Below are 25,765 nucleotides of genomic sequence, written 5' to 3'. Positions count from 1 at the left end.
TCCTCCTTCAGACACTGTATGAGGATTAAAGGGATAGTTTGTGCATTATTATACAAAACTTGGTACAATTATTGTCAATGCCCTCCTGAGGATAACCCTTTAAGGTTTTATTGATCGGCCCCTAGGTGGCACTGTGGTGGCAGTCTAATTTCATATTTGGTACCGTGGCCACACTATAACACTTAAGACAATGAAATTCATAGGGGTGGTATAGACTGGCCCCAGTAACGCACACACCCCAATGGCAGCATGCCCCGACACGTGTGTACTGCAAGGGCCCGTTCAGTACTGGTTTTTGTTTGTTTTTACAAAAAATCGACCTCTTGACTTTTTGGTTTTTGTCCAATTTTTGGACATCCCATAATATGGTGTTTTTCTGTCATTAATGGACAAACTATGTTCTAATGTATACACACAACGTAAGCATTTTTGGGCATTTTAAAATTTGACCATATCAACAGACTATAATTGACCCATTTTAACAATTTTTAGGCATTTCAAAATTTGACCATTTTTAACAAAAATCGACATGCTATAGTATTTTTGTTTTTTGTCCAATTTTTTGACATCCCATAATATGGTGTTTTTCCATCATTTATGGACAAACTATGTTGTAATGTTTATCAACAGACTATAATAAAGTAATTTTAAGCAATTTTAGGCATTTTAAAATTTGACCATTTTTGACAAAAATCGACATGTATGACTTGTTTTTCAGGGGGTCATTTTTTTTACATCCCATAATATGGTGGTTTTTTCCGCTATTTTTGGATAAACTACACTACCACGTGTATCAACAGACTATAATTGACCCTTTTAAGCATTTTAGGCATTTCAAAATTTGACAATTTTTAACAAAAATCAACATGCTAAAGAATGACTTTTTGGTATTTGTCCAATTTTTTGACATCCCATAATATGGTGTTTTTATGTCATGTATGGACAAACTATGTTCTAATATGTATCAACAGACTATAATAAAGAAATATTAAGCATTTTTGTATTATTTACCCATTTTGAGCATTATTAGGTATTTTAAAATTTGACAGTTTTTAGTATTGTTTGTCAAAAATGCAACAACAAAAAAATAGCACATTGATCATGTTAATAGTATTTGTCCAAAATGATCAAGACAAAAACCATAGTATGTGAAAAACCAAAAATGTCATGAAAGATATATTGATATCATAGTATAATTTGTTAGAAAGAGTATAGTATAGTATATTATAAGATAGTATACCATAAAAATGATTTTAAAAAATGTCATATTATAGTATGACAAAAAATTGTCAACAAAAAATCATAGCACATTATGACAAATAACAATTTCACACAGACACTATGTGACCTGTTGCACGTTTTTCTTTGCCAGATGTCACATTTCCACTTCAATAGGCCCTGGGCAGCCTTTATTAAATCTGGACCTCTTCATAGATGTCATCATTAGCTCTGTGACGCAGAACAGAGCTGAGTCCAGGGGCTGGCCTTCCACAAAACATTCAGATCCTGTGAGAAGTTATGGCCTGTTCCCTGCAGAGACCAGTGTTTTTAGTGCCATGTGCTAACCAAATGAAATTCTGTCCCGCCCCCTTACACCTCAGAGCTCATGGAAACAGAGGCCCACATCTCAACACACCAATGCGGGAGCAAGAGAAAAACTTTGGCATCATGTGCTACTGGACCTCATCTCCTCACCCTCATAAGAGAATGATCATGTTTTTCTTTCAATCTGTAGTGTGTATTGATTGACTATATGTCTTTATCATTCATCAAATAGAAGGAAAAGATTGATCATCAGTTATAGTAATCTATAGTAGGTTTTAACCCTTTCCTGGCTACAACACATAACAGCCGTCACAGTTGCAGTTACTGTATTTTACCACTTGAGGGCTCTTCTACACAGTGTGAAGGACGTCTTTTGCATCTGTGACCACAGAGACCTTAGGTTACCCCAAAGTATTGTGATTTGTGTGTTAAGCTGTCAACAGTTAACACTAAACATTCACTTTATACATCTGACTGTAGCTGAATTTTGAGATTAAAATATTATTCAATGTAAAAGCAATAGCAGAAACTCCAATTTAGTTAGCAGAAGAGGCATCCAGCAGTGTGTTTTTGTTAATTGTGCAAGGTGAACATTTAGCATTCAGTGCAATACAATAGAAGATACAATTCTTCTTCATCTGAGAACCAGCTTGATTTTTTTTAACACTTATCCTCGTCTGATCTGGGCTATAATTAGCTGGTGTGAGCGTTATTGACCGTTTTTGTGTCTGATCAACCATCGAACAGGCAAATCTAATTTTAAAACATTTCCATCCACTGTCACCCTGTGTGTTTTTACTAATTCAAACGTCACAAGGAGAAATTTGAAAACAAATGCAAATGACAACAAAGAGGATGCAAGTGAGTCAGGTTTAATATTAATGCACTCTATAGAAAGAGGCAGAGTGTTTGGTTCTTTTCCCCACCAGCATCACCACCACCCACTCCAACATGACAATGAGCTACTAAATCACACATAAAAATGTCAGTAAACTTGTACGCCCTGTTCCCCCTCCCCTCACAGAATGTAGGTAGCATCTGTGCAAAATAAAATACTTCAAGACTGAATGGATCAAACAGAACACAGATAAAACGGGGCAGAACAAAAAAGGTATCGCCTCCGCACACTCAATCTCCTAAACAAATAAATAAATCCAAACATCAGAAGGGGTTTGCAGAGGGATCAGAAAAACAGGTGCTCTTTAAACCTTAACATACACACAGAGATCAGCATCCTCTCAGTTTTAAGCAACATTTCTGTCAGGCAATTCTGTAAATTAAATTTCTCATCTAGTGCAGCTTCGGGGTTTCCTTAAATACAGTATATTTTCCTATATGTCCTAGTATTTCGGTCAGGTAGAGATAATTACTTTGATAACAAATAAGGAGAAATCTGAGTACAGGAAGGTGAACTAAGTGGACTTGATGTGCTTTCAAAGTAGCAGTAATCAGGATTGTTGGTGCTGGTATCTTTTTTCTATCATGGAGCTCACACAACACATGCATTATTACAAGTTAAAGATTTACATTTTGGAGAAGGAAAAAAGAAATATAGATAGTAAGGTACTCTCCCAGAGCCAACAATGTCCAGTCTCAGATTTAAGGGCTCTTTCTTTCTTCTCTACCTTGCCTCACTCACTCATCTTCGTCCTCCTCTTCCTCACCGTCAGACAGCGAGGCACAGGGGCGGATCTGGCGGTATCTGTCCAACCACTTCTCCACCATCTGGGTGACCAGGGGGTGGTTACGGCGGCGCGAGCTTTTCTGCATTGCTGCCAGCATGCCTCCTTCTGTCACGCAGCAGTCCAGCCATTCCCTCAGCAGCTTCTCCTGCTGCTCCTCGTTGCCCATCTGAGTTGCAGACAAACGGGCGGTTACTTGCTATGAAATATTTAAAATGTCAAACTGCTGGTAACCACAGTCAGGCATCACAAACCTAAACATCCAATTAAGAACTGCGTGCTGGAAGCAATTTGAGGTAATCTGATGCCCGACGCTTAAAATGCATGAAATGTCATACAACAGCATGTCATAAAACAGCCTGAAAAAAGTATCAAATAGTATAGTATGTCATAAAAAAGGTTAAAAAAAAGTCATAGTATAGTATGTCATGAAAAAAGGCTAAAAAAGGTCACAGTATGTAATAAAAAAAGGTTTTAAAAATGTTCGATGTATGCCAAAAAAAAGACACTGTGTAGAATGTCATAAAAAAGATGTCATACTAAAGTATGCAAAACATTTTTTTCACAAAGTCATAGTATAATCCATAAAAAAGATTTAGAAATTTTAAATAAAGCATACTATGCCACAAAAACATTTCATTAAAAGTCATAGTGTACTTTGCCACAAAAAATAAAAAAAAATAAAAAATTCAGTACAGATTGTCATTAAAAAAGATGTCATAGTATAGCATGCCAAAAAATGATTTCACAAAAAGTATAAGCCATAAAAACGGTTTAAAAATAAATAAATAAAGCATAGTATGCCCCAAAAACATTTAATAAAAACTCATAGTACACCATGCCATAACAAAGCTTAATTTTTCAAACAAATCATAAATTCCCAGACTTGTTGAACATTTGCATTCCTACCTCTTGTGCAGACAGGAAGTGAATATGCAGAAGCTTCCTCTCGCTGTCTACGAGTGGCAAGAAAGTGACCGTGACATCATCGTCAGTATTGAGGTTGGCGCCTGCACCGCGATTGTCGTAGCCATCGTTCTCCATGGCCACCAGGGCCGAGAAGTGTCCCCGCGTGTAGCCCAGGGCGATGGGGCTCTTCCAGCAGAAACTCTGCTCCCATAACAGAGGCAGGTACACACCTAAACACACACAAAGCAAGTCAGACCAGCTGGGAACTCATGCATGCCAAAACACTCATGCCACCTGGGGAGGAACAGGCCCTGCAGCTCTACACTCAAATTACTGTGTGTGAATGTCAGTTGGGGCCAAGCACCATCTCAAATCTGACCTGACATCAGAAGTGGCTGCATTACTGCTGACTGAAAACAACTGGCCCATTGTGAGCAGCGAGCAGCTCTGTGGCCCTGCTTCTTCTGGAGTACTCCCTCCCTCTCCCCTCTGGCTTCTGCCTGGCCCACTTCTCGCTCAAAACACACACTAGCAATCACAAGACTCTGGTTCTAGACTTACCACAGTTATTCTGTGTTTATTATGACCTGCCAGACTGCTTATTGGAGATAACTACTCCACCTCTACACACCTTGCTTTGCTACTGTTTGATAGAACACTCAAGCCTGTTTCTGCCAAGTTAAAAAGAGGCTTTGAGCAACACTCAAGTACCTTATTAGTTTCCAAAAGCAAAATGAACAATAATAATGATAAAATTGATGGCTTTTAGGCTTTATTAGCACATCTGAATTGTTACTATAAATGCAATGATAATGTTTACATAATTCATGTATACTCACAACAATTAATCTATTTTAACAGTTTGAATGCTTGTAAAAATTCAAGAGTAAAGAATTAAGAGGACTCGTCTAATCTTGAAAACATAACGGTTGAAATTAAGCTTGTTCAAAACTTTGAACAAACCTTGTGGAAATGTGTGATGGTTCACTAGATGCCACCAAAGTATGGCATGATTATTTGTTGGAAAGTAACTTAAAAGGGTCAGTTTATCTTGGATTACCAAAAATGTGTTTTTGAACATTAAAGCATGCAAATGTGTTCTGGCAGAAACCCTAAAATCCAACTATGAACCTGCAAATAACCATAACATGCCTCCCTTAAAAAATCTTCCAGGAGATTTAAATGCTGCCTCACCTTGAAAACGAGTGTATCCTAACGTTTCCCCACGGAAACTTTTGTAGTATTTCACTCCGTAGACTATGATCGGTCTGCGAAGAATGTGCGCGAGAACAAAAATGTGGGTCTGCTCCAGGCTGGCCCCAGGCTGAGCGGATGAAACAGAGAAACAGAAATATGACACATCATACAGTAATCGTATAAACTTCCCTCAATTATACATTCAACCAAAAATAGTGAGCAGCGCTGAGACTGCCAAGTACTGTGATCATATTGCAAAACAGAGTGTCCTGCACACTGTGATTCTGCAACGCTGCAGCTCTGAGTGTATCTGCATGCCACCCCCCTCCTTCTCACCTCTCAGTTTTACTATCTGAATAAGCAGAAAGCGGACGACACTGCTTAACTGTACTACAGCTTCAATGACATTTCATGTTGAAAGGGGGCTTCAAAGTCATCCACAATTATAGCATGGGAATACACAAAGGCTGATCTTATCCCATGGATTTCATCTCTCCATCACTGTCAAAGCCTCAGACGAGGTTTTCACATGGGGGCTTTTGCTGTGTTTGTTTATACTGCCGGTGGAGTGGCTCTCTGCGCTAAATGCCTATAATCCCAGAGTCACATGTTGGGAAGGAGTGCTGCTTCAGCAGGTGTGCCAGCCAAGCAGATGAGCTGTCTGTCAATCTACAACTCCATCTTAGCGGGTCTATAGTAATGGCTTATGTCCTCCCTGTCATTCACACACCATCCACCTTCCAGCCCATTCAGTTAAGTTCAATTCCCTTTAATGGCATCAAAGTAAATGAGCAACACTTCAAAAGCATTGAGATTGATGAAGGTTTTGATTGCTTTCACCAACTTGTGCATTTATGAGTGTGGTTGAGTGTGTTTTGAAAGTAGATGATCTTTGCAGCTTAAACTTGTCTTCCATATTAAGACCTTTTACCCTCACAATGTGGATTAACAGTTATAGTGCACAAGTGTTTATGTAGATTACGCAGGTCAAAGACTGTACGTCTCAAGTTCAAGTAAGTTGTTTTTTAAAGATAGCTGAACAGCTGTGAGGACATGCCCCTTCACTGCACACTACTGCAGGTCTGTCCATTTAATGATGTTTCAAAGAAGGCCACTCTATGATCGTAGCTCTTGCAAATTGCATTAAAACAACACTTAAGAAATGCAAATTGATATCCACATTTAAATCCAAAACATGGCCAAAGCTGCTGTGAATTTACATTAAGTAAAAAAGGTACCCTGTGGACGTTTTTGGTCACTAGTACAAATTATGTTAAATGAGCGGGTTGTTTGTATGTTGTGCCTACACAAATGAGGACAAGCATGTACATTGTGTACCCAAGAAAACAGGTGATGCGATTCCTGCTGACTGCAGAGGACAGTAACGCAAATGTGTAATGCATGGCAGCCAAGCTATTGCACTGATGTACTGACTGACGTAAACAATGTTTAACCCTTTACAATCCAACAGCTCTGACAAGTTATTACTATCAGAGGCTGCGGCAGGCACACTTTTATTATCATGACATCTTAACGGGAAGGGGGCTAAACAACATTCCAGTTAGGGCAAATTTTGGCAAGTATAAAAAAGCTGAAATGGCCATTTTGCAAAGGAGATCCTTGATCTTGGACATCAAAATATCTGAATGAGTCACCCCTGCATACATACAAACACACACGCACACTTTATGCTTATACCATACAGTTTGGGGAAAATAACTGCAGTTTTTCCTCCTGCAGTAGAAATGTGTTGTTTTTGCTTATTGTATTTTTATATGTTTGCCTACTAGATGATGTGCATCACTTCTATGTGGCTACTAAGAAGAAAAAAAATCATCTGAAACAATGTTTTTAAGGAAATGAATGCATTCCACATGTGTGTAAAGGCCTAAGGAATTTGCACAATGTGTTTTGGTGCAAATGAATGTAAAAATAACTGTGCTTGTTTATAAGAGAAAGCCACAGGGTGCCTCTAAACACGAGAAGCAAGATTTTCTTTTGTACCCCCGATCCAAATGGCTACAATAGAAAAAACAAAATAACATGGTGTGTCTGTCCAGAAAACCCCAAAAAAGAAGACTGTGTGCAGTTTGTTCTTTCTATGCACTAGCAGTATGAATGAGGAGGTGACCTTGCATTTCAAATGTGTGCCAGGCAGTTTAATGATTCTGTAAAACAAGTCCCTAAATAATTAACTTGGTTTCATTTCTGTGTTTCAATGGTATATGAATTCCCCGCCAAAAAATATTTTTTGTCATAAAGCTGCTATTTTGCTTGTTAGAATGCATCCATTTATATAATGTTTTTTCCAAGTATTACCTCCCCATTCCTCACAATTTCTATCCCCTCACGTTTCCAAGAAGTTCACACACTCCCCATACAACAACCGCACCATACTAGGCGTTTTTTTTTGTCTTTTGATTGATAGTGAACTAGAGGAAGGAAGTGAGTAAACCAGAAGGAACCTCATAATTACCTGGCTGGCCAGAGACAGGATGAACGCCCAGTCCTCCTGCCACTGCTCCTCTCTCAGGGAGAAATGCAAACCAAAACTCTGCGAGTACCACGACTCCCACTCCTTCCAGCGTGTGTAAAACCTAAAAATATGAATTTATATGTATTTATAAAGTTCATTTGAATATAATTTCTGAATCATGCTTGTATAGAAGTCATTTGTTGCAAAGAATAACAAAGAACTTCAAAAAACTAAATCACAACACTTTTCAAAGAGTCGAAAGAAACATAGTTACGCATAATAAACATAATAAATCATCCACATACCTACTGCAATACGGATTAAAAGGGGAACATCTCTTTTGTGTATTATCTTTACTAAGTAATCGAGGGAAAGGATCGGAAAGGATGCAAATATCCTGAGGAAATGCTTCTACACTGATCCCCCTAGTCAAATAATCAAATCCACTAAGCTGGCGGTAGGACATAATTGCATTGGCAGTCCAGTGGCTGCAGACAACCAAAACAAACTTTTTTTTAATTACTCAGGACATGCATATCTATAAACTGGAATACATCTTCAGCAGTTAAGAAAGCCAGAAAGGGAGCAACATGCATTTTACTCAAATTTCAGACTATTTACTTGTAGTAAAATGTCTTTAAAGAATGTTGTCTATAGACAGATTTCTTAATTCGTAATCTGCCAAGCTACTTTCACCACACCCATCATTATTTAGGGCTTTATTTCCTACAACAATATTATCTGTTTCCACTTTGTTTTTATGCTGATGTCACAGGTTTTTTTTGAAGATGAGTACTTTTATGTATCAAATCCATTGCTCAACTAATTTTTTACGACAGAGGCCAGACGTGCCATTTTCTGAATGCATTTTGCATAACAGAGTATTTCAAGACTACAGGGACTGTGTGTGGGGTTGGTGTCTCACCAGTGGGAGCAGTCGTGCAGGCTGTCATGAAGGGTCTTGCGGAGAACAGAGTCCTTGTCGTAGATGCCCCAGGTGGCCTGCAGCACAGAGTCCAACAGACAATCCCCGGCTGTGCGGTTCCACAAGGCGTACAGCCGGCTGTCCAGGCGTGTGCCCAGCTCCAGAGACCAGTTGATGACGGGAGATTCCTCTTCCAACTCTACAGACAGACAGAGAGGCAAAATGCACGAGTGTGAGATAAGGGCACCTGCTCAAGCCCGTCTGTCCTTTTGTTGAACTTTGCAGTAAAAACAAGTTATTAGATGAATAAAATAAAATTTAATTAAGTTAAAGTATACAATGAATGGAATGCATTTTTTTTCCTCAGCTGACCAATGAACAATTAAGACTGGGTTTAGGAGAACTACAGGCATTAAAAAGGTTGGTGAAATAAAAACTTGAAAGCTGATAGTCCTTAATCTGTCAACAAAAACTTAGCATGGGAGAATAGATGCTGTGTTAAGTGTTTCAGATATGCAACTGCTGTGGTTAGTCGTTATGGAAACAAATTGTGCATTGCATAACAGGCTTTTCAGCATTTTTCCTTTCTCCTGAAATATTATTAAACACGCCTTAACTGATTTCTTCAGCTACTTTCTGCACAAAGCCGAAAAACCCAGAGCACATCTCATCAGTGACCCAGTTTGTGGAGGATTAAATGGGTCACAAGACTACTCTGACACCTTTAGTCAAACACACATGTATGCTCACAAGCTATCCCACACACACAGTGCAGTCCTGGGAGTGTGTCATTGTTTAGTGACACTCAATGATTTCACTAAGTTGGTGTGAGGGAGGGCAATCATTGAGCTCAATTAAACTAATTAGAAAGGGTATCTAAGCCGTAGGTGGTGAGCTGATTCGGGACAGAAGTACACAAGAGCAGATGCTGTTTTTTTTTCCAGACACAAGTACTTTCCCCGGCACAGTCAGATCATAAATCACAAGAAACCAAAAACCATCACATCTTAACGCATGTGAATGAAATTAAATAAATGCTGACTGAGGATGCGTATCGATCCCAGATATAGAAATGAATAAATCTTTCTTACCTTTCTGCACATCTCGATCCAATACCTCATCAAACAGCTTCTCTTGGACAGCAGGTGGCAAGTCCTCTATATCTGAAAAGACATATGGGGAAGATATTATGTTTTTATGCTCATTATAACCCTAATGGCACACTGCACCGAGGGTAACAGAAGCACTACAGTAATGACACACAGAGGGGATGTTCTTTGCAATTCCATTCATCGGCTGACATTTTGTCAATGGCACACTGTAAACATAAGCTCTGTACAGCATGTTGTGTTTCTGTGTGTATTGAACTGTGCACACACAAAACCAGAACACTGGTGGCTATTCTCTGGCTCAATAGTGAATGACACTGGCTTTGTTTAAAAGAGAGAGAGACAGAAACAGAGGGAGAGCGCCCTGCAGCGGGCCTCTGGCCAAATTCAGTCTGCAAAGAAATACTTGGCATAAAACAGAAAAAAAAACAATTCGAATCTATCAGTGAAGCCTGCATAATCTTTCATCCCAGCGGCACTGGCAGCTCTGAATCAGAATAAAACTGGTAGCTCTGAAAAGCAAAGTGCATGTCATTTCAGTGAAGACATTACGCCACAGGGACAGGACACTGAGCTGCTGTTTCTCTGAGCAATGCTGCACAGCAAGGCTAGCCGTCATTCTTCCAATTCTCCAGTGAAGGCAATGAAAAAAAACAGTCAAGATAATAGAAATGAAATGAAATGCTACACACGGCTTAGCGGACACTTCTACTGATGTGCATAGATTTTGGGCATAAATGCAATCCCAAAAGACACAAATTTCATTATTTTTCTATTCTACCCTTGCAGAATAAATGTAGTCTAAAGTGTTCAACATTAATCTCCATTTAAGGACTGCAAAAAAGGCAAATGTTAAAACTGTATTATGAGCTGGATGTTTTTCATTAAAGGGGTTTATTGGGGCTACAAAATCAGTCAGTGGAGGCAAATAAAACCAGATTTATTTGGAATAAAATACAGCAGCAAAGAATAATCAATTCATAGTCAACTATTCATTTAATCAAAGAGTATTTTTTAATCATTTTTTTTATCAGTTTTTTTAAGAAAAAAAGTCAGAATTTTCTGATTCCAGCTTGTTAATGTGAATATTTTCTGGACTTGTGGACAAAGAAAGACATTTGAGGAAATCTCTCTGAAACACTGATAGACATTTTCACCATTTTTTATAGACCAAACAACTAATTGGTTAATCAAAAAACAATCATTCAGCTCTTCAACAATGAAATAATCCATATTGACATCCCTAGAATAAGCAGAGATGGTATGAGACTGCACATATTCAAGGAAGTCCATTAAGCAAAGTATCAACATCATCCAGATATGGTGGGTACCTGCAGGCAGGGTGAAGGTGACCGGGTCAGTGAGGAAGTAACAGGCAAAGTCCCCTTTGCGTTGATGTAGTGAGGCTGCGATCTCCCTTCGGATCTGCTCTGTCAGCTCAGGACACACCATGGAAGGGATGCACTTGGCTGCCTGCTGGTTCACCTTAAAGACATATACACATTTTCATTAGAAGTTAGAGGAAAATACACCAATGTAGTCAGATCCTTGTGAAACATGTAAATCTTAAATAATGTTTCAGTTTGAAAATGAGAGATGTTTTGGGCACACGTTGACAGGATTTTCTCAATTACAATAAATACAACGAACATATAGCAGTGTACATGTCGTATGTTTTTGTTAAATTCTGCCATGCACAGTAAAGAGACCATCTTTCTCTTTCAACCTCAGTGACTTGTTTAACAGTGCAGCCCTCTGTGCCTCTCCTAATCGTTGCTTGCCCTCCTTGCAAACCACGTCAACTCTGTGGCATCACGTCCATTAGGACCCAGTGGCAGGACTGCAGCCAGGCTAATCCTCCACCTAATCCTTAAAGTGCACTTCTGCTGTAATTAAAGGCATCACAGGCATCTGCTATATATCGTCTCCTCTGGTGCAGAACAATTATAGACCGACGTGGTTGACGAGGAGAAGCACAAAATAGCATCATATTCACAGGAATATTTCTGTCTTGTGTAACATAACCGAATGGTTACACGGCTGTAGAGAGTCATAATATTACTGGTGGTTAACCATTCTTGTTTTTAGAAAAATATAGTCTTCGTAAAAGAAAACTATGATGATAATAAACCGATAAGTACCTCATAAAACCCCACTTAATAATTCCAAACTATAGCTTAAATCAATTAATAACCTTCTCTAATGGTATAGTTTCAATTCCAGAGAGGTGGTGAAGACAAACCTCTGTGAGCAGGATGGCTAGCATGTCCTGCCTCTGGAAACGGATGGCCAGGTGGACCAGGGTGAAGCCTACGTCAAATGCTGAGGACCGGTTGAGGAGCTGCACCTCGTCAGCAGTGAGCTGCCGGGCGATGTCACCACCAGACGACTTGTAGGCTTCTATTGCCGCCAGGTCTCCCTCCACCACGCCTGCAGCAGAGGGAGGAAGAAAGGAGGAAGGAAGGTCAGAAAATAGGAGACAAACATTGGCAGTGAAATGTAAAAATGGATCAGTGCCTCAATATAGTGTTGCAGTTGCTTTTACAGGAATTCATGTACAAAGCCTATTGAAGGTAGATGAAGGTAAACTTTGTTTACTATGTATGTTTAACTAAGGAGGAACAGAAAAACAATTCAACAGAATTCAACAGCTGTCACAACTCTACTGCAAACCTGTACACAAACTACTACTGTCATCAAAAGGCACACTCGGTTGCCAGCTCTTCAGTTAAATCAATGAGGGAAGACTTAATGTTAGCAACACCACTCACTGAAAATTGCACATAAAGTTGAATCAACACTATAAAATAATTTCAAACAAAAACTGAAAACCATAACCTTCATACAGGTGGTATTTATTGCAGGCCTGTACCTAATAAATTAGAGTCTAAGTGTATGTGTATCAGCTATAAGCCAAATACAAGAGTTTCTTGTTCAAACACATCTGCAAAGAAAATAAATTAATGAAGAAAGACATGGGAATCCTTTTAAAGCAGGCCTATTCCTTGTAAATGGATTAGACCGGCTTTTGGAGCACTTCCAACCCCATGTCCTTGCTTGTAATAGAGGCAAGATGTAACAGACTGCCTGCCATGTTCAATGAAAGAGCTACAGAAATATCCATCAAACTGTGCTAGCACATCACACTGTTCTTAGTCACAAGCAATTAATATTAAAATCTAGGAGGAATTTGCATAACAAATTCAACTTCAAAAGATGGGAAACGCTCAAAGAATTAATAGTGAACAGAGCTCTCTTGCTCTTGACGTCAATCCGCAGCTCAGATGACCTCTAGATGTAGCCACTAGCTAACCCAGTGTGAGAGCAGTTATCACACTGTCAGGCTTCTGCATAACAGAACAGACAGAGCAGTGTAGCTTATAATGCAGAGCTATCAGAGGGCTGTGTCAGACAGAGGACAGTCTGTGCAGATTAGCATCCTCCCCCTCCGTTGGACATAGCAGTCTCAACATCTGTCATGAGTGAAATGAGCGGCAGCTAGGTAGCACACTGAAAGCTGGAGCGCTGGCTAATTTTAACAGATTGCCTTATGCGAGTTCGTCCTCTCTGGCAGAGGAAGAGGACAGTTACCTTGAGAGAACCTGGAATGGAACGTGCCAAGAACGCCTGGTTCTTTTTACACATGCTGCCGAGTGATACTTTGCAAACACAGATCCATAAATGGATGCCAAATGATTTTGGCTGCAATATAGCTAGTGCAATGTTGGAAAAAAAAGTGACATATTTTGCAGGTGTTTGAGTAGCAAAAATTCACATTTATTGAGCTCAGCTTAGTTAAAGTTGTCACTATGAAAACACCTGTGTCCCAATGCTGCTCTTCACATGTACAACACATATACTTGAGTGTGCCAAAAAAAACCTGATTAACCGAAAATGCATTGGGGAAATTAAATCATTTTTCAGCTGGTCAGCACACAAGAACGACAGTGACTTAAAACAAAAATAAAGCATTGTGTAGCCCTCTCTTTGCTAGGTGAATTAGCTAATAATGTTCCAAATGCATGGTTTGGTTGATAGAAATACTTTACCCTTACTCAACCTATGTGAGCTTGAATTCTTAAAGAAAACTACATTTTAGTTTGGTCTTAGTTGTTTGTTTGTTTGCATGTTTATTTTATACTATTTATATATTTTTTTATCTTTATTCTATTTCATTTTTATTATTCAATTTTTATTACCTTAATCTGTCTTTACTCTGTACTTGTGCTGTTGCAACACCTGAATTTCCCCCATGGGCGATCAATAAAGGAATATCTTATTGTTCTGGTAAGTTTACCTTAAATTTCTCATTTACTAACTGCCAGTCAAGGATTTGTACATATTGTATTATTTACATGATTAATAAATAGTTTGTAATTGGGGCACACTCTAAATACCTTAATAATAGAATAATAATAATGCTATCATTGTCATTTATCTTTAACTTAGTTTGTTTGTGTGTGTTTTGCCTCTTTTCTTGCAAATGAATTACACTCAAATTATGAGTGTGCAGAGGAAGACAGTCTGTAACCATAACTGTGCAAAAATACAAAAATAATAATAATTGCACTCACGGAAAGTATAAAAGGCAGCCAGATGAAATCCACACGCCTAACATTGGCCATCAATACAGTGTCACGTGACACAAAATCACCTGCGAGGAGCAGGTGACAGAGAACTTGTGTAGGAGACCACAGGCTCACAAAAAACTCTTTATTTATACAATATACTTATGTGTGTTATTAACATTATATCATGGTTGTCAATACCAGTGTATTGCAAGACTCCTTACATGGGGCATCCTGAACGTCATGCTTGACTTTCTGGACATATCAGTCAATGTTGTGTTGTCATTTAAACTAATTACATAACTAAAATTACAAAACCTTACAGCCCAGAAAGAGTTTTTCATATTTGTCACCACAATGACTACAAACTGATACTATAATTTTATGTAGGATTATGTGCTATGGATGGATGGTCAGCAACATAATTTCCAGTGCTTTATGGCAAAAAACACACAGCTCCTCCACAAAGTATTTTTCTAATCACAACCTCATCATGAGCAACACAAAGTTACAAGAGTAGCATGTTTAAATATTATCTGCAATTGCAAGACCTGCCGGTTTAAGTCTAAAACAAAAGAACAATATTATACAAACAGAGTCTGCTTCCTTTGTGGGAAAGTTAAATCAATTGGATCATCCGATTTTGCCCCAAACAAGAGCACTGAAAAAACATTAGACCAGAAACGGAGTGACGCAAAATACAGTTGTGCGACCTGAGGAAGTGCTTGGCTTGGCCTGGCCATAATGTGCTGCCTGACTCAGGCACTTCCTCCTCCATTGACAAACTCTTTGAAGAGCCCAACTGTAACAGAAGCTGCATGAAAAAAAGTCAGCTGACAGTGTTGGAAAAAAACAGCCAACAGTATTTTAGAATTAATCAAAAGGCTCAAAATGTCTATGTGAGTAATGTTTTCTATTTCACAACAACAAGCTGGAGAGGGCAATCAGTGCAAAGGTCATGAGGACACTGATCATGTGCTGCCTTCATGCTTTTTTGCTTTTTTTTTTGTTGTTGACGGGTGTTCATGTCTTGTCAGGGCTATTTTTGCCTCCTAGGGCCCCTGCTCAGCACATAAGCACCAGTGTTTACAGGGTCGGTTGAGTGCGAGCCAGGAGAGTCTCTGGTCCACAGGCTACACTCTCGCTGTGCTGCCCAGACGGCCCATTCATCCCCACCGGCTGGGAAACACTCACACCCTCTCAGTTTCTCAAAGACACTCTCAGTGGCAGCACAAGGGCAGCTAGGGGTTCAGAGATGAGTTGGATCAAATTCCTACAAGCCATTTAGCTACACATCTTTAGATTGCAGCCATTCAGCATCAGTTATGCTTTGTTGATGATAAGTATCATCTCTCTACGGAGGATATTTTCCACCTGAAAGCACTACCTTGTGAAATTAAAGCCTTCTCCCAGAGCTTGCCAAGCCTGTGTTTTGCCAAATTCCTGTTGTACTCTAATATTTGGAGTCAAAACAATGCCATGTTGTCATTCATTAATAAAACACCAACACACACTTCTTTGCAACCTAGGTTTTTGCAGGGACACCACCTGCACTGTAATAAAATACAGCTAAGTGTAAAAACTAAAGATTTTGCCATTGGGACACAAATGAATGCCTCTGACTGACTGTCACTCTGTCATCACTGAGAAAGGCATTATGGGAGGAAACAAAAAGCTGGTGTGACAAAAGAACTGTTGTACAAGGTAAAATAGGAGAGGAATACGGATTCTTTCCCAGACAGTAAGAGCCTATTCAGGTGAGCCGCAGAGAGAAATAAGGGTATTCTCACACATGCTTAAACCCAAATAAATACTATTTCTAATAATTACTATGGAATGCACAGGATATTTGCTACGAGCAAAGAATTAGAGATGCATACATTTATTTATATTTTTTTACATTTTTTTATTGATGGACAATTTATGGTATATGACTATTTTTTGGACACATATTTTGCCTTTAACAAATATTTGGATGTTGCACCGTTCCAAATTGTGATTTCCCAAAATGTACAATTACTTGTTCAGGTCTATAAGTGATTTTTAAATTGTTATTGCATATTTTTTGTTAATTAACTAATCACTTAATAGCTTCAGAGGGATGGTGTGTATAATATATGAAAACTCACCAGCACATGCATTGAGGAACAGCCAGTCTGTTTTTCTCATTCGATTTCTAATCTGCTTTAGCTTCTTGAAGTCGATCTCTTGCTCCTCTCTGCTGCTCATGGCTCCAGCTGCAAGCTCTATCCTCTGGAAGTCCATTTTGACATTGTCTTCCCTCTTGGGCATAGGAGGGGACCTCCTTTGACCCTGGCCTCCACTGCAACTGCTCCTCCACCTAGCCCTGTCTTGCTCATTGATCATGGGTGTTGGTTCTGCAGACTCAGCAAGCTCTATGGCTTCCTGGTTGTTGGGCTTGGGATGGTCACAAACCACACACTTTGCAGTTGTGGGCCAGTTCTGGTAAGTGCAAGCTGTGCATGTCCAGTGCTGCTGATGGGTGTTGAGTCTGTTTCTGTCATTGTACTCCTCACAGGTATCCACAGGGGAGTGGAGAGTGGGACGACAGCCTGCATTGGAGCCTGATGTCTGTGGGGACTCCGTAGGGCTGCTGGTCCTCGGGCGCTGACACAGGCACTGTGTGCAACGGAGTGCTCGGGGCCAGTTTAGGTAGGTGCACATCTGGCAGGACCACTTATTGGCAATCTCAGCCATGCTAGCTGACCTGACTCTCGGCCTAGCACTGGAGTCAGGGCAGATGAGGAGGTTGCTGCCACTTTCAGTTCTTGGAGGGTCCCACTCTGGACTGGGGTCCAGATCAGGGCCGTTCTTGTAAGGTTCCTCTGTGATGATGGGACCCCTTGACCTCGGTGCACGGCACATTGTGCATTTGACTGCAGATGGCCAGTTTTCATAGGTGCAGTAGTCACAGGCCCACTTTATCTTCTGTTCCGTCATTGTGGATCACTTTGGATGGTCAAACTGTGGCAATAATTTAGTTAGAAAAGAGCCAAAAGCTTTGTGAATCATCTTACAGGCCAATAAATATGATAGACTAGACTGTATTTCACAAAAATCAAACGAAAAGAATTTACGGAGTTCCCTTTAAATAGTTATGTATACCAGCAGATTGCAAACTTACTTCTGTTCGGGGATGTTCAATGACACAACCAGCGTGAGATTATGAAGCGATTGGAAGACTAAAATAAACTGCCAGCTGTTTATTATCAGTAAAAGTATGGAGCATTGTTAACAGTCGGGGTTTTATCGAGATGACGGGTGGCTATATTGCGTTACCATGTAGTAATGTATCAGTCTTGCAACTAGCTAACAAGCTAGCCACCTAGCATATATAGTTACCGTCAATTTTAACAGTTAACGAACATTTCCTAGAAAGTACAATCATGAAACATGTCATATTCCGAACAAGTTTGATAAACAATATGTGAAACTCTTACCGTTTTGCGGCTGGGCTCGTTTCTTAAGTGCTGCTGGAAACCACAACAAACCCTTCTTGTCCAGTCCCCCCTCCTCCTGCTCTATCAAACCTTTCCCAAACACAGTTATTTCGACCCCTTTGGTCTCTCACATGTTTACCTTTATGGACACATTAACCTCTCGCAGAATAAACCCCACCTTGGCAAAGCCTCTGTAGTCCCTGAATCATGGTATAAATATGCGACACTCCATGGTTTACATTGCCTCCGTGTTGTTTAATGGCGGCGACAGCGAGACAAATGAGTAGCAGAGCCAAAATAAACGCTTGCTTGCCTTCGTCACCAATCATCTGGCTCAGCGCTCAATGTGATTGGATAAAAAGGAAAGTACTGTGGTGCCTTCACGGCCTAACGGAAATATTACAATCCACTTTGCACGAACATTTATGAGATGTTCAAAAGAACTCGGAGATTTGATATCATGGGGCAGGAAAAAGTCGTGACTTTACTATATTACACAATATTTATATATTAACAAAAGATAAGAATTTCATATTATATTAGATTAGAAAACACTGGAATATCGGACATTTGACAAAATAATTTAGAAAAATCCGAGTTTATTACAGACACTAAAAGCTTCCCTCTCCTGTGACGAAATTGTTTGATTTTATAAACAAAACATTATGGAGATGTTGTATGAGATTAGATAAGATACTCCTTTATTAGTCCCACAATGGGGAAATTTATAACGTTATAGCCGCAAGTGACTCTTGTGTAGGGCAAAAATACAAAGAAGTATCAATGAAATAAGAAGAAAAAGAAACAAGAAATATTAACAAGAAATATCAAAATGATAAACAATTTAAGCGAGAAAAATACTAAGTACTTACACTTTAAACAATGAGAAATATAAAATCAGGTAACAGTATCTACAATATATGTACAGCAAATTCATCTAAACTAGTCGTATAAACCATTTTATTTTCAGAAAGAATGTCATAAATATGTTAGCCCTCTTATTATTTTATTTTCTAAACACTTCAACTAGGGCTTGAGTATATAGAAAAATCAAACATCTATTTATATTTATATATTTTTTAATCAATATTACTATGCTTACTCAAGATATTTACACAATGATAATTTTGTTATTATGTTGACTTATTGGCTAAAGACAAATAATAACAGCTGTAAAAATGTGTTAAGAAATGACGTGAGTTTATTGTAATGCAGCCTTTAAAACCAGGAACAAATTATTATATTGACATATTATTAATATATTACCCAGCCCAAATTAGAAGAAGTAGAGATTATTTAAGGAAAGAAATATAAACAAGCTTACAAAAACACAAATGCATGCTGACTTTTTTGTTGTTGTAAAAACTCATATGTTACACCAAAAGTGTAACATATGACATTTATTGATAATTTCACTCAAAAAGGATGTAAAGGATGGCTATTGGCATAATAATAACACTGTGTGTAAATTATGTAACTTAAGAGAAATAATGACTTAGGCAATTTTTTTGAACATGCCTTTGTGACATATGCAAGATATGGTAACACTTTATTTTGAAGGTGTCTACTTAAGAGTCACACCGTCGCCTATCGCCTGTCAGAAACATAACATAACAAGTATCATGTTACTTCAAAGTGTCATTAATGTTCATGACACATCCCATGTCATGTTTATGACACGCTCATGTCACTCTTATGTAGACACCTTCAAAATAAAGTGTTACCATATCTTGCTTAAGTCACAAAGGCATGTTCAAAAAATTGCCTAAGTCACATTTTATTTTGATTTAGGCATAATAAACCCGCTTAAGTCACACACTTGACATAGGCCATTATCTTAAAGGGGTAAAATCACATGATCTGATCAACTGAGGATGAAGGCGACTTTACCATGGTGGCCGGCGTCATGAGGAGATGATTTAGGAAAAAAAACAAAAAACAATTTTGATTTAAAAAAAAAATGACATAGGTGATTATTTTAACAGTGTTACGATGTGTTGGATAGTCTAATACGAAAAAATGATATACACATTTTTAAATTAAACCTTTATTTATTTTTTGAAACAGTAATAAACAAAACAATATTGATTATTATATTACCGATAATGTGTATAAGGTATAAATAAATACCTATATTTAGAAAAAGGCAGGGAGGACACGCCCCCAGTCAAAACGTCACACAGAAAAATGGCAGCTCTCTTGACCCGGTTACACCACATTTCGCTCCACGTTTCTAACGCGGAGAAAGTTGCTTGCGACCTCGTCTCTAAATTCAAGTTTAATTTGTTTGCCACCAGACTTACCGACAGGTCCAGACAGCTGGCTTTCAGAAAGGGAGCGGCTGTTTTCATCGTGAATGAGAGACCAAACCAGAGTGGTGTAAGATTGAATGAAGAGCCGCGCATCATAGACATATGCCCGGTCAACGTCAAATACAACCTGGATAATTCATCGAGATGTATGTACGATATCAGCCCATATTACCCGGTGGATACTGTAAGCAACGTGTGTTTCGAGGTGGAGGATGTGGAAAGGTCATTCAGGACCCTAAGCCATCTGGGCTGCAGCTTCCTGGTGCCGCCCACGACTGTGCAGGACGAGAGAGGTCCTGTCACCTACTCGGTGCTAAAATCTATTGTGGGAAACGTGTGCCACACATTAATTGACAGGACAAAATACAAGGGAAGCTTCCTGCCTGGGTTTGATGTCATAGAAAAGGACTGCAGCTTGTCAGAGGAGGACTTGTCTTGTCCAATCACACACTTTGATCACATAACTTATGTCTGTCCCAGGAAGACAACCCACCAGGTCATGAGGTGGTATGAGACGCTCTTTGGTTTTCAGAGGTTTTTCATTGACAGGTGAGATCCAATACATTTTTTCAGTTGTATGCTACATTTTATTCAACTTGATAATAAATATGAGTGTTTTTTTTTACTGGGTAGTAATGAAGATGTGGACGAAGGTTTTGTCGTCAACCAGGAGGGCATCGGGCTGCGTCTTACTGCCATGGAGTACTGGAAGTGCAGCAAAGCAGGCATTACGCTCCCCTCTGTGGACAAAAAACAGCCAGACTGCAAATTTGTCATCGCAGAATCACTGCCTGAACAAGGTAACGGTAACATCATTCAAGGCATTTCATTACTGCCATAACTGACAATATTATACACTTGCATCACTGTGTGTTTGCACTTATTTCAGGCAGGAATCAGGTTGACACCTTCTTGGAGCAGCACGAGGCCCCGGGCATCCAGCACATCGGGCTGTACACAGAAAACATAGTTTCTACTGCACAAACGATGGCTGATGCTGGTGTCCAGTTTTTCTCCCCTCCTTATGCCTACTACACTGAGGTTTGACTGATTCTTACATCCTGCACAAGTGCAAGAAATGCACCATGTTTATTTAACAAGTTGGAAAATGCATCATACTAATATCATATATAATTGCAATCAACAAAATGGTAATTACAGATACACAAGACAGATCAGGGCAGAGTCTTTTAATCATGAAACTGCAGAGTTGCACTGAATTTGCACCTGCACTATGTAAAAGAATCACAAGGCACCACAGATAACTTCAGATATATATATTATATAGATATTTTCTTATTTCAAGATGCCAGGGATCACAATTCTTGGTTTGATGATTTGTTAGTCTTTAATGGATATTTGGCATTTTATGAAATGGACTTTTATTAGGTACTTATCTATAGATGGCAGTTGACATGTCCCCAGTTTGGCGAAGCCAGTAGGAGTACCGGCATCGAAGCTAAGCTATGTTCTGCTGTGGAGGATGGGGAAATTAGTTCAGATCAATTGTATGGTTTATTTTCACCACTTGCCGTCAGACAGCCCTGTTTAAGTTTACATGGGGACCTGAAGTCACTATACATGCTCCTTTAAGGCCACCAGACTCCATTAACAAAACAATAATATAACCTCAGAGAACACAAGAGTCACTGTTCTACCTCTGCCTCCATCTGTTTTTTTGTGTGTTTTATTGTGTGACTTTGGTGAATCTACATTAATAATTTAAAATACCAGTCACATAATAACACAAATAAACCAACTGATTGAAACAGCAGTACACCAGCAACTCCTATGCTCGACAAGGTAAAATTACAGTACTTGTCAATGGAGTCTGGTGGCTTTGAAGAGTGGATAGAAGAATGGGGAAATAATCCAAGTACATTTTATACTTAAACAGATTTAAACTGACAGCAAAATGTATTGTAGACACCAAACATTTTGCTGCGGCCCCCCATCCACTTGCCATTCAATTGCTTCACTTCTGTGCCGTTACTCCTGCATGCTTCTCCAAACTGGGGGCATGCCAATAGCCATCTACTGGCCTTCTACTACTCTATCTCTGGATAAGTAGCTCATACAAAAATAAGAACTATCCCTTTAGCAGCTCTAGCTTCACTTTCTCAAAGTCCAACAGAAAACAACAATATTATTTTTCTGTGACTCTCCACTGGATTTCTGTATGATTTTATCGCTTGGTAATATAACAAAGCAGTTTCTGTGGCTGATTATAATATTTAAAAATGGTATGTAATGTGTCATCTTCTACACTGGTTACCAACTCTTCTACCTGTCTTGTGTGCTATGACAGGTGGGGAAACAGCATGAGATAGAGGAGGCAGGACACAACCCACAGTTGCTGGCGCAGCACGGCATTCTCCTGGACACAGACCTACACCGGGATCCTTCATCACAGACAGCAACCAGTAAAACCAAAAGGTGGGAAGTAATTAAGAGCTTTAATCTGACATCACTTTTAACAGAGCCTTAATGTCCTTACCTTGCTACTTTCTGTTTCCAGATACCTTCTCCAGGTGTTTACCAAGCCCATTTTTGCAGAGGACACCTTCTTCCTGGAGCTGATAGAGCGAAGAGGGGCGACAGGTTTTGGTGAGGGGAACATCAGAGCACTATGGAGGTCGGTGCAGGCGCACATGGAGGAACAGAGGGGCGATTCTCGAGAAAAGGGATCCACAAAAACTGTGCAGACGTCCCAATATTAGTGACTCTGAATACTTTTAACTGAGCTCTTTTTATTTGCTGTTTTTTATATGTCAATGTGGGAGCACTTATTAGGGGAAAATATTTATGGAATGTATAAGAGATGTAATATATTTATGGAAGAGTTTTTCACAAGTGCTTTCTATTTCAGTTTCAGATTTAGTTATGAACTCCAAGTTGCATGTCACACTCCAAAAAAAGTACTGTACAAATATTCAATTAATATCCATCAACATGACTGAACAGATTATGTCAAACTGCACTATGAAAAAGTGGTACAATGTTACATGCTTTACTTGAAATGTTACTACAAAAATACACTTTCTGCGGTAGTAAAAGAATGTCCTTGTTTTCACTGTATCAAAGCAAAGCAACTGACTCACTTCACAGCAACTGTTCCTCAATAAATGTGTTGCTAACACCAGGCCGTGAAGATCAATTACTGTCGTCAAAATAATGTGCTCTCTGTGTCTTAGAATGTGGGTGGGCCAAATTTTCAGAATAAGAGCTTTCAAAATCTCTTCATTCATCTTATCACAAGTGGCCAGAGGGGAGAGTAAGTGCATGATTATGTGCATTTTATGCTTTGTCACAATTATTATCCACAGTATTTCCATTTCATTACTCTATATTCAATATTTATTAGCTCATGAAAAATGTACTTTAAAAAAATGTTATCAGGTTAGAAATATTTGTTGGTATAAATACAACGTATAAAGTAAATAGTTTTTTAGTTTCTGGCATAACACTAGTGGATGTAGGATCTTGGTCGTTTGTATTTTCTTACTTTATACTATTTATTTTTTATCTTTATTTTATTCCATTTTTATTATTCTATTCTATTTTTTATTTTCAACACCTGAATTTCCCCCATGGGGGATCAATAAAGGAATATCTTATCTAATCTCTCTTAAATAAAGTTGGGAAAATTTTATGCACTACAACAATAAAAGGCTACTTTTACATTAATTGTGTAAAAAAAAAAATAATCCATACATATTGTTTGTAATGATTAGTGGAAGACCAATTTATTTAATTGTATTTATATTACATAGTTTAGTTTTTTATTATCTATAGATATTTATCCAGTCAATACTTTTCTTTCTTTTAAAAAGTTTTCAAAAGTTTAAATTAAGTGCACTGCTGCAGTGCAGATCCACTTAAGTAGAGACAATGTGGGCCAAATAACAGACCAAAAACTTTATTTAAAAGACGTATAATTCCACCACTGTCAGTGTTTATATACAAAAAGGAGGAATACTGATCACTTTATTATTAACACAGGCATAGACTTAAAGACACTTCATCTCTCCAGATATCCTAGATTTATTTTTTATGCTTCAACAGTATTTATTGTACAAAGGTATAATAATCTAGGCTTATTAGTCACTTGATTTTATCATAAAAACATCATAATGACTGAAAATAAAGCTGTTCTGAGCTCAACGGCCCTTCTTCTAAATACCTCGCTCACACAATCACTCATGAACCGTTACTGGAAGAACAGCTGCCCCTGGCTCTTTCAGATGCTGGGGAGGTTTAGGCAATGTGCACGCTTTGGCAAAAACACTGCTTCAGAGCGTCTTAGAAGGGATCTCCAAACCCACAGAGATGTGCCAGTTCAATTAACTTGGCTATAAACATTATAGGCTAGGATTAGTGGGGTAGATGAGAGGCAGTGAAATTTAGATGGAGTTCCATGAAAGCCATATGCTCTCTTTGTGTTCTGACTGTAGTTACAGTATCCCCTGCTGAGTGACATCAGTGAATACTTTCCACAAGCTGCAAAAAGTTAACTTGTAAATGCATGTACTTCTGCATTTTGACAAATGGTGTCAGTGTTTTTCTTTTACTCAAGTGTCACCCTCTTGGCCAAACAAAACTTTTGAGGAGTTGTCTATGTATTTGTGATCACTGATAGAAAGCTTATGGATTATCAGAATGCAACTTATATACTGCATATAGAATACTCATAATTCATATTTTAAACTACAGTATGGATACATTTAATGTTTTAACCAGATCTGTTTCAAAATCTGAACAAAAACTTGAATCATAAACTGGAAATGTTGTCAAAGATGGGTAGGATTATATATCATTAAAGTTGAGAAGGGATGGCTCCTGTAACAGGAGTCCTTTAGCCATCTGTCTGAGGCCAGTGTGAATCACAGATGGCATACAGCATTCTGCATGGGGTCTCAGTTCTGGGAGTTGGAAGCTCACTTCCTATTTACTGTTAACCATATGTTAACTACAGTTACATTCATAAAGTCAAAGAGAAACAACTAAAACACCTAAATCAAGAATTATTATTTCTCAAACATATAAAAGCTATTACACTTTGATTCTGTGATACTGCACTATGATTGGTGAATACTGCCCCCTACGGTTTTGACAGTCACAACACACACAGCTAAACTTGTTAAATTGCAACACTCCTGCCTCTTTCAATGAGCTATTTTCACCATCCATTTCCTAAAGTGTCATCTGTGTCTGTTGGGGCAACACAACACAAAATGTAGTGTCTGCATTCGTTTGCTAAATCGCATGCTTTCTAGACTGCTGAAGGGGTTTTGGTCACCCCCACACTGTAGCCCACATAGTGGAGGAGACAAATCCTCGGTGCCCTTTAACACAAAAGGCAGACAGTCTAAAACCGAGGAGGACAGTCTGACAGTCTGGGGGAGATTAGTGGCACACAACAGATGTTACTCCTTGATTAACAATAGTGTGTGCCAGGGGTGAACTTCAGCTCCCCACCCTCCTGAGGCCCAGTGTGTTAACTTCAGCCTCGACAAAATAAATTAACTTACTGCATGTGATGTGAGTGGATCGGAAAAACAACATATATTTGTTATTCTTG

General features: G+C 38.8%; 2 protein-coding genes across 2 annotated transcripts; one reads left to right on the top strand and one right to left on the bottom strand.

Moving 5' to 3' along the window:
- Positions 1 to 2,401: 2,401 nt before the first annotated feature.
- zranb1a (zinc finger, RAN-binding domain containing 1a) lies at positions 2,402 to 18,163 on the bottom strand. The gene is made up of 10 exons (XM_059325005.1): positions 17,873 to 18,163; positions 16,541 to 17,396; positions 12,086 to 12,273; positions 11,175 to 11,328; positions 9,826 to 9,897; positions 8,735 to 8,933; positions 7,810 to 7,930; positions 5,331 to 5,460; positions 4,137 to 4,366; positions 2,402 to 3,396 (listed from the first exon to the last, which is right to left on the bottom strand). The coding sequence occupies exons 2-10, from the start codon at positions 17,370 to 17,372 to the stop codon at positions 3,181 to 3,183; spliced, it is 2,142 nt and encodes a 713-aa protein (XP_059180988.1). The 5' UTR covers positions 17,373 to 17,396; positions 17,873 to 18,163; the 3' UTR covers positions 2,402 to 3,180.
- Positions 18,164 to 20,035: 1,872 nt separating this feature from the next.
- On the top strand, positions 20,036 to 23,341 carry hpdl (4-hydroxyphenylpyruvate dioxygenase-like). Its single transcript, XM_059324822.1, has 5 exons — positions 20,036 to 20,733; positions 20,818 to 20,984; positions 21,074 to 21,225; positions 22,493 to 22,620; positions 22,703 to 23,341. Exons 1-5 carry the CDS (start codon positions 20,060 to 20,062, stop codon positions 22,902 to 22,904), a joined length of 1,323 nt encoding a protein of 440 aa, XP_059180805.1. The 5' UTR covers positions 20,036 to 20,059; the 3' UTR covers positions 22,905 to 23,341.
- Positions 23,342 to 25,765: the final 2,424 nt, after the last annotated feature.

The sequence above is a fragment of the Centropristis striata genome, chromosome 21 (assembly GCF_030273125.1).
Source record: "Centropristis striata isolate RG_2023a ecotype Rhode Island chromosome 21, C.striata_1.0, whole genome shotgun sequence".
Taxonomy (NCBI): Eukaryota; Metazoa; Chordata; class Actinopteri; order Perciformes; family Serranidae; genus Centropristis; species Centropristis striata.
The sequence above is the reverse complement of the archived record's forward strand: the minus strand, read 5'-3'. Positions and strand labels throughout refer to the sequence as shown.